Source organism: Camellia sinensis, chromosome 5 (genome assembly GCF_055761805.1).
Source record: "Camellia sinensis isolate YWXY chromosome 5, ASM5576180v1, whole genome shotgun sequence".
Classification (NCBI taxonomy): Eukaryota; Viridiplantae; Streptophyta; class Magnoliopsida; order Ericales; family Theaceae; genus Camellia; species Camellia sinensis.
Window position 1 is genome coordinate 203,540,282 of NC_138965.1, and position 9,715 is coordinate 203,549,996.

The window sequence follows — 9,715 nt, forward strand, 5'->3', positions numbered from 1 at the left end:
TTCGTTACCTAATTTTTTTATTATGTATTTAGATTGGTGACGAAATTTTATTTTTGTCTCTAAAAGTGGTACATTTGGAGATGAAATATTATTTTCGTCATTAAAAGATACGTATTTTGTGACAAAATTTATTTTCGTCATTAGTTTTCGTCTCTAAAGACTACTTTTGTTGTAGTGATTGTAAGAATTTTTTTTTCTAAATATGGCTTAATGTGGCTTATGCATGATTATACTAGATTCATCTCATCAAACAAGATACATGTACATCAATTAGGTGATGACTAATTATTGATGAATGCACCTATATATACATAATGTATAGAAGACTAATTGAGAAAGTGTCAATGCATTGAATGTGATAGATTCATTATGAATGAATCTTGGAGATGCATTATGTATCTATTATGAATATAGAAGATACATTAATTTATCTAATGAGTTCTTTAATATAGAAGATGCATTATGTATCATGAATGTAAAAGATACATTAATCTATTTAATAAAGTTCATTGAATGAATGGATTATTTGATGGGAAGAATAGTAATATAAATAGTGTAAGGTCCCAAACCACACTCTCCATCACAAAACTGAAGTTGTCACCACAAGAAGGCTCCCATCGCCTAGAGAGAGAGAGAGAGAGAGAGAGAGAGAAGTGGTTTGAAGATCTTAAACAAGTAAAGAACTTGAAGATCAATGTCTTCTACTCAATGTTTCTTTTTTTTAAAAGAGGATTTCATACTATCATGTATCAAGGTATGTATACAGTTATTTTGTACAGTAAAAAATAATATAATTTTCATGTATAGAATTGAATCTTTAATTGTTTTTAGTTTATGTTCCGCAAAAATTTTTATCAAGTAATTCGAATTAAGTGAAACATAAATAAATGTGAAAGAATTTATGAATAAATGTTCCTTATAAAAAATATTAATATATTATTCAAATTTATTCGGTACATATCGTATTTTTTCATTTATGATAATTTTATTGATAAGAATAATTGTTCAATAGTTTCAAATTATGTCACATTATTTATGTGAGGTGATTATTTAGTAATTTGAGAATATTATGTAACGTTGTTCTCGTATCGAATGATATAATAAAAGATTTTACGGATGAGACAATACTATTTTTCTTTGTCAAATAATTGAAAGATAAAAAATGACTTATCTAAGTATATTTTGTGACTCTCCGCTGTAACTTTAACTCTGTTTTTTTTTTGGTCAGTAGATAGGAAAGTAATAACAATCATGAAAAATATTTGTATAATCAAACAGACCACTAGCTCACAATAACTAAAAAGTCTAAAACCAATAACTAAACTCACCAAGCCCAACAATTAATTCATTAAGCCTAAACCCAACAACAACATACAATCAACTCTCATAATATAGTAGAAATAAATCACCACACTACAAAGAGTATCAAACTATTCTTCATAAGATTTGATTCTGAGACCTCACCCTATAAAGAGTGGTTCTTGTTTTTACTGGTGAGACAATGGTAATTACTTTTCGTTAGATAATTTTTATTTATTACTATTTTTTAAGTGGAATTAATAACACTAGTAATTATCTTAATAATAACCTAAATGATTCATTATTGCAATTGATACATTGCAAATTACATATTTATTACTTCACTAAACCTCTAAAGCACTAGACTTTTTGTTATCACAAACCCTAGAATTTAAAACACTGGCGAACCAGACGGCGAACAATTAACCACACTCAATATGCTGTTCCAGTAATTCTTATTCTCTTCAAAATCAACGCTGTAACAACTCCCTCCAACATTCTCGGAGTTGACAATCTCGTTGGAATTCTCAAGCAATAGATCAGTAAGCCCGTCCATGAAATTGGGAATAAGTATATTCGCATTATTTGCATTCTTCAAAGTCTCTGCAATATAAACATCGTCGTTTGAATACCCAACCATGTCATGAAACTCCATTGCAGCACTGTCGATTCTCTCTTTCATCTCCGTGAAATTGTTCGATTTGTTCACCAATTGTTCAATTACTGCTACCGAATTGTTCCCAAACAATCCAGCGTTAATGATCGGAAATGGGTTTTCCCCGAATTTCAACGTCGATGTCGGCGACTCAAGGGCGGCGAAGATGTTGCCGGCGATGGCGTTGTCTTTCGGGGTCTTTAGCCACGACCCTTTCCAGGCCGTTAGTACGTCGAGACATAGTGGCGGCGGTGGTGGCAGAGGAGCTAGGTGGTGGTGGTGGTGGTGGTGATGAGGTGGTGCGGCGGCGGAGGAGCTGTGGAAAGGATTGATGACGTGGAGCTTGGACTCTCGGACAAGTCTAGCTTCGGCTTCGAGCCGAGCGCTTTCCCATTGAGCCATGTGGCTGAGGTTGGCGGCGTCCTTTAGCTGGCCTGGGCCGAGAGCTTCGCTTTTAGGCTTGTGAGTCACTGGATCGATACCCATCTTGGTTAGCCTTTTTTTGAGGTGTGTGTTCCAATAGTTTTTGATCTCGTTGTCTGTTCTTTTCGGCAAATATGTTGCTATAGCTGACCACCTATATCAAAAAATTTAAAAATCTAAGTGTCAAAAGAAAAAAAAATAAAAAATAAAAAATAAAAAAAATTGTTCATTATATAATATTTTGTAAACTTCAAATTTTGAATAATTTTTTTGAGTAAATTAGCAGTGTCAAAAAAAAAATGTGCCGAAAAAAGAATTGTCGCTCACATTCATTTAGATATGGTTTTATCACAATTTGAATTTATTATATCTATTCATTGATTTTCATGTTTACTTTGTTTTTTTTTTTTTGGTATAGTTTTTTGCATGCAATGGTGTTCTACATTAATTATATGCAGTATTATATTATAATTAATCTCTCTCAACTTAACTATTAGTGAATACTATCATACATCTTTTTCTATAAATTTTTACATTTTGACTCTCACAACTAAGAAAATACATCATTTTAGAAGATATTTGTAAATTTTTTATAATTGAGTAAGTGAAAATATACAAATTGAAAGTTGAGAAAAGTAAGAAATTATTATATAAAGTCTACTAAAACCACTATTCAATGTTGCTTGAGCACATATTTCTATAAGGAAAATCAACGACATAAAACAACATACTCACTCCTATAGATGATGGAAAAGTCTGGACCAGACATATTGACCTAAATTTTTTTTTTGAATAAGTAGTTGTGTAGTAAAAATTAAATTTGTATAATGGAGAGTTCATGTGTAGAATAAATTTAAATTACAAAATCATAATTTTGAGTAATTAAGTCTGAATTTATAATGTTAACAATAGGTGATCCAAGAGTACTGATTGATGGATATTCTCGAAGAGTGGTCACATGATATTTTATGATATTAGGATTGGTAAAGAATGTAAAGTATTATAATTTTATATTAGGTGATTAAAAAATATGAGAAAATATGATAAATGATAATTAATAAAAAAATATAAACACATAATATTCCAAGAATCCCTAATAATTTCCCCTTATTTACGCCTAGCTAACTAGTACAACAATATGAAGATTTTCGATTATTGAAATTACTGAGGTGAAAAAATATGATTTTGGTAAAAAAAAATTCACTATTCGTAGTACTGCAGATTACCCCTATTACAAGGTGATACCATATGTGATATTTTATGATATTTTCACTATAAATGATAATTTCGCTATAATTCCTAAAAATTTTATGATATTTTATTCACCCAAAAAAAGAGGTGATACCGTATGTGCGGACTTTTCTAGGGTTAGCATTGATATTAGTTGAAATGATTTAGCTTGGTTTGGCAAACTTGTGAGGTTAAATAATCAGAAAAAGATAAAAAAAAAAATGTTAAAAAGTTAATAAAAAATTTGTCATTTCAAAATTAAAAAGTTCAAAATGTCAAAAAAGCTAAACAAACAAAATAATTTTAGGTTAAAAAAATCAAAAAAATCAAAAAATTAACTAAAAAAGTCATTACCAAATGATCCCTTAACTTGTCTCTGGTTAGAAGTTGAACTAGATTAAACAGTTGAAATTAAACAGTTGAGATGTTGTAAGAGTCATTAAATAGAAGGTTCTTACATGTAAAAGTTTATGAAAATATGATCCAGTTAAATTTGTTCAAATACTCCACCGATAAGAGTCTTTCATTTAATAATCCTTATTGATCAAAATTTCTGTTTAATGATTCTAGCCGGTCAAACCTCAACGGTCTGATCCGAAATTTCAACAAGCAATTCCCTAGTTGAAAATATGTTGCAACCTCTCGTGTGCTCAAATGTTTCTCAGGTTAACACATGCACTAGAAGCTTAAATAAATGGTGAAAAGCTTAGGGAGGCAGGGCAAATTAATTCTTAGATCAGTAATGCTGACAAACTGAAAACTCCTGGAATTAATCATGAACTCATGATTTAATTAGATAAAAATAAATAAAATTAAGAGTTGGATTTATCTTTCGACCTGTTTCCAAGCAGAGCATGGAGTTGGATGATGGTCTGTTCTTCCTGCAAACTAAACTTGCCTCGCTTGATATCAGGTCTGAGATAGTTTGTCCACCTCAGTCTACAGCTCTTCCCACATCTCTGCAGCCCTACATAGCATAGGTATCTATCTCATCATTTTGCAGTTATGGACATGTTTGATGCATCTTATTGTAATTTAAAAATTGATAATTAGTTTTTTGGATAATTAATTTTTTTTCATTATTCAAGTTATTTTTGTTTAATAAATTATAAGTAAAAAATTGCATTAAACAATTTGAAATATTACCAGAATAAAGAAGAAAGAGGAAGTTATAAGTAAGTTACACCAAACAACTCATATATATCATTAGATATCGAACAATATTAACCGATATTTCAGTAAATATGAATATATGAAGTTCGAAATCGTATTACTATCGTATCGATTGATATTTGAAACCCTCATGCATAAATGTTACCAGCTTTGGCAGGCAAGGCACGCCAGCTTCCATGACCATGGTCTTCAATGTAGGCCAAAAGTTTCTGGTCTTCTTCAGGTGTCCATGGACCTTTCTTCAACCCCACCTTCTCACAGCATGGTGACCTCCCCATTTTAGACCAATCACCAGGTGTATCACTAGCTTGAAGCCTTTAAGCTATCTTCTACTATAGCTACCTTGCCTAGAAAGCATAGACACCCCTTTTTGACATGCAGAGAGAGAGAGAGAGAGAGAGAGAGAGAGAGAGAGAGAGAGAGTATATTGTGTTTGGAGTAAGAAAACGATGGGAGAGTGTAGTGATGAGGTTAGTTCCTAGAAAGGGAAGTTCACAATTTATAAGGATGAAGAATTAATTATGTGGGGTAAAGTTTTAGTGATATCACTCAAATTTGTGATTTTTTTTTTTGGGGAAAATATCACATAAGTGGAAATTTTTAAAAAAATAATTACAAATCAATAAGAAACTTTATAAATATTAATAATTAAAATTGTAATTTTTTTTATTAATGTAATTTTTTTTTTTAATATCACTGGGGTGTTATTACTTTTTCTTTCTTTTCTTTTCTTTTTTTTTTTTTTATAAAAAAATCTTATTTTGAAAAATGGGCATCTACCATTTGAGAAAAAATGATATATGTAAACCTTAACAATTTTATCACTAAACACAAAAGAATGGCAGGAAAGGTAGGGGCTTCCCTCTAGTAATGGATTGGAGGGTCCAGTTGAGGCATGCGTGCCTTTTATTTTTATTTTTATTATTATTATTTTTTAAGATTTAAATTGTTTATTTTATCCAGTTTAAAGAAAATAAATAAATAAATTGTTTATTTTATAAATTTTGCTAAATATAATAATCATACAAAAAAATTAAGTAAATCGAATATTGATAGCCACTTAATTAGATAACACTTGTTTGCGAAATTTCTTTTGGCAAAATTTTAATATAGTTGTTGGCAATGGTAGAAGATTGCAATTCTGGGTAGATAGATGGTTTAACAATCAAAGTTTGAGTGTGAAATTTCCCAGATCATTCAATTTGTCAGTTGATAAGGATGGCATTTTGTTTGATTTTTTCCATAGAAGGGGAGTGGATAGTGATTGGAAACTTGCATTTAGAAGGCCTCTTTTTGCTTGGGAAGAGGAGGAGGTGCAAAAACTTAATGACTTGTTGCAGAATGCACCTAATCTAAATGAAGGGATTGAAGACTCTTGTTCTTGGTTAGCTCATTCTTCTGGAACTTTTACTGAGGTATCCAAATGTCTTCATTGCCAACAAGTTAAAGCCGAACATCAACGACCCGTAGGCTTATTACAGCCCTTACCAATACCGAAATGGAAGTGGGAGCATATCACCATGGATTTTATAGTGGGATTGCCTCGCTCCAGTAAAGGTATGGACTCGATTTGGGTTATTATTGATAGACTGACTAAATCTGCTCACTTCTTACCTGTTAAGACAATTTATAATGCGGACAAATTGGCTATACTCTATACTGGTGAAATTGTGAGACTGGATGGAGTGCCTGTGTCCATTGTTTCTGACAGGGACTCGAAGTCTACATCGAGGTTTTGGCAAAGCCTACAGACTGCACTGGGTACTGAATTGAGACTGAGTAGTGCCTATCATCCTCAGACAGATGGCCAGTCAGAAAGAACCATCCAGACTCTGGAGGATTTACTGAGAATGTGTGTCCTTGATTTTCAGGGAAACTGGGAAAGTCATTTGCCCTTAGCTGAATTTGCTTACAACAACAGCTATCACTCGAGTATTGGTATGGCGCCTTTCGAGGCATTGTATGGCAGAAAATGTAGATCTCCGATTTGCTGGGCAGAAGTTGGAGATGGGCCTTTGCTTAGGCCCGAAATTGTTTATGAAACAATTGAGAAAGTGAAACTGATACAACAGAGGTTGAAAACTGCACAGAGCAGACAGAAGAGTTATGCTGATGTCAGAAGACGAGACAGAGAGTATGGAGTGAGTGATCACATATTTGTGAAAGTGACACCGATGAAAGGCCAGACTCGTTTTGGAGTCAAGGGCAAATTAGCACCGAGATACGTCGGGCCATATGAGATTATTGAGAAAATCAATCCGGTGGCGTTTCAAGTTGCGCTTCCTCCTGAAATGGAGCATATGCATAACGTCTTCCACATTTCCATGTTGAGAGACTACCTCCGGGATCCTTTCCATGTAATTGAGCCTACTCGTGTAGTGCTGAGTGATGACTACACTTACGAGGAACGGCCCATACAGATTGTGAACAGACGGATCAAAAAGTTGAGAAACAAAGAGATCACGTTAGTGAAGGTCGACTGGCAAAACCATAGTGGCGTGTATGCCACTTGGGAAAGGGAAGATGACATGGCTAAAAGATATCCTGAACTATTTCCACTGAATCCTGTTTTCTTCCAGAACGAAGGTAACTCGAGTTTAGAGGACTAAACTCTTTATAAGGAGGGGAGACTGTAATGACCCTCACCACTGCTTACCGATAAACATTGATTACCGTTAAACTGAACTGATTATGACTGATAATTGAACTGATTGAAGTACTGAACTGACTGACTGAAAACTGGAATTGAATTGACTGAGTATGTATGTTAATTTGTATTCTATCTGTTTGATTGTTTATTTGATCTGTTCACGTTTTATGTTTAAACTGCTAATTGACGGCCTTATCGGCAGCCGAACCGGGAATTGATTGATGTTTTATGATCCTCATAATTAATGTGATTTTATGGTATAATTAACTGAAAACTGATTAAGTATGATTAAATTAGATTAAATATTGGGTTAATTGCAAAGTTTGACTTAATTACCAACTAACCCTTAGTGGCCCACTCAATATAACATATTTGAGCCTTACACTTGACCTCATAACACATTTGCTTAGCCTTTCTCCTTGCCATAGCCGACGAAGAGAGAAGAGAGGGAGAGAGTGAGAGAAATTGGTTTCCATCTTGAGTTTTGCTTGCTAATTGAAGGTTGATTGTTAAATTGAGCTCCTAAATCTTGAATACAAGACTAAGGTAGGAAACTCATCTTCTTATTATGGTCATTGAGCTAGTTCTTGCATGATTCATACTTCATTGTAGAACTAAGTCATGATTTGGTTCAAGAATGTGGAATTGTAGCTTTATTCATGCATGCATGTTAGTATAGTTGGATTTTGAGTTGAGTTCATGGAAAATTGTTACATGCATGTCCATGTTTTGAGTGTAGGCCATGTTTTCATCATGTTTGTGAATCAATTGGTTCATTAGAGCATGTTTTGAAGCTTCAAAGTTATTTGAAGATCATGCATGTCATGTATGAGGATTGTTCTTGAAAAATGGTTTGAAATTGGATTTGAATTAAACACCCTTGGGCTTTGATTTCTCAAAATTGAGCTTTGAACCATGTTATTCTATGTGTTTACAAATGTTTTCTGGAAATTCAGCCCAAGAAGTCGAGTTTGAGTTGTTAAAAACTTGAGTTTGAGCTTGGAGGTGCAATCTGGAATTTCCAGATTTTGCACTTCCGCTCGAGCGGGGGCTAGTGTCGCTCGAGCGTGGAATCCGAGCACCCAGCATCTTGCACTGTTTTACAGTCCGCGCGAGCAGAGGATTGGGCGCTCGAGCGGAGTCGTGTATCTCAAGCTCGAGCGGGCGTCGAGCGGAGATTTCACCCATCCAGTACTTTTACAGTACGCTCGAGCGGGAAAGTTGACGCTCGAGCGTGTACCTTGTTGCATGTCCGCTCGAGCGGGGAAACCTGCGCTTGAGCGGGACTCTGTTTTCTGAAAATTCTGAAAATGCTTTTAAAAGTGCATCTTTGCATCCTCATCCCATTCTAGGCATTCTTAGGCCTAGTTTAAGACACCTTATTGAGGATATAGATGTAGAACACACCGAGGCAACTTAGGGATTAAGTTATTATCTTTCCCAGCTGTGTAGCTTAGTGTGTTCAATCTGTTAACTGTGTAGGGTTGGCGACTGGGGAGGCACGCTCTAGCATACTGTAGCCCAGAACTCTGTGAGTAACGATTGTGTAAAGATATGTTCAAAAATGATTATTTTCTGAATAACTGAACTGTACTGTTTCTGAATTGAATACTGTTAATTGAATGAATGTATGTCCTATATTCTGAACTGTATTGTGGCATCCTTAGCACCTACTGTTTACTGTTGCTGTTACAGAGATCTCTGTCGGTTTCCTTGTTGGAACCACTACTGTTTACTGATTGATGGCCATCACTACTGTTTGGTCTTTTAAGACCTACTGTCTACTGTACTGTTATGCTAATGAATGTACCACATATGACTGTACTGATTGAACGACTGAAATACTGATTTAATGAATTGTTTTCATTATTGTAAGGACATTCATTCGTAACCTCTTTACGCATTATGTTATTCACTGGGCTTTAGTTCACTGCTCATATATATATGTAGGTGTTCAGGCACCAGACCACGGCTAGGAGCGTCAGGGTTACTCCAGTTTTGTCAGCCAGCCTTTGCACCTCACTGCGAGGTTCCAAGCCTATCATGCTAAGGCTTAGGGGTGTTTTAGAATTCCCCCTTCTGTACTGTCTTACTATTTTGTAATAACCGAATGGATGGCATAGACTGAATGTTTACTGTACTGTTATGTAAGAGATGGAGTCCCTAGTCTGAATGATTATAAATATTGTGCATACTGTTCTGTACTGATTATGTATTTGTGTATGAAAAGTCTTTTGCATTCAGACTGTCACAGCTCATTGGGCATTGTTTATTTACTGTTGTGG

The 9,715-nt window shown here is 34.3% G+C and overlaps 1 protein-coding gene across 1 annotated transcript; it reads right to left on the reverse strand.

The window, feature by feature from the left end:
• Nucleotides 1-1,319: 1,319 nt before the first annotated feature.
• On the reverse strand, nt 1,320-5,316 carry LOC114312365 (transcription factor MYB16). Its single transcript, XM_028258600.2, has 3 exons — nt 4,926-5,316; nt 4,445-4,574; nt 1,320-2,531 (listed from the first exon to the last, which is right to left on the reverse strand). Exons 1-3 carry the CDS (start codon nt 5,056-5,058, stop codon nt 1,691-1,693), a joined length of 1,104 nt encoding a protein of 367 aa, XP_028114401.1. The 5' UTR covers nt 5,059-5,316; the 3' UTR covers nt 1,320-1,690.
• Between the last annotated feature and the right edge of the window lie 4,399 nt (nt 5,317-9,715).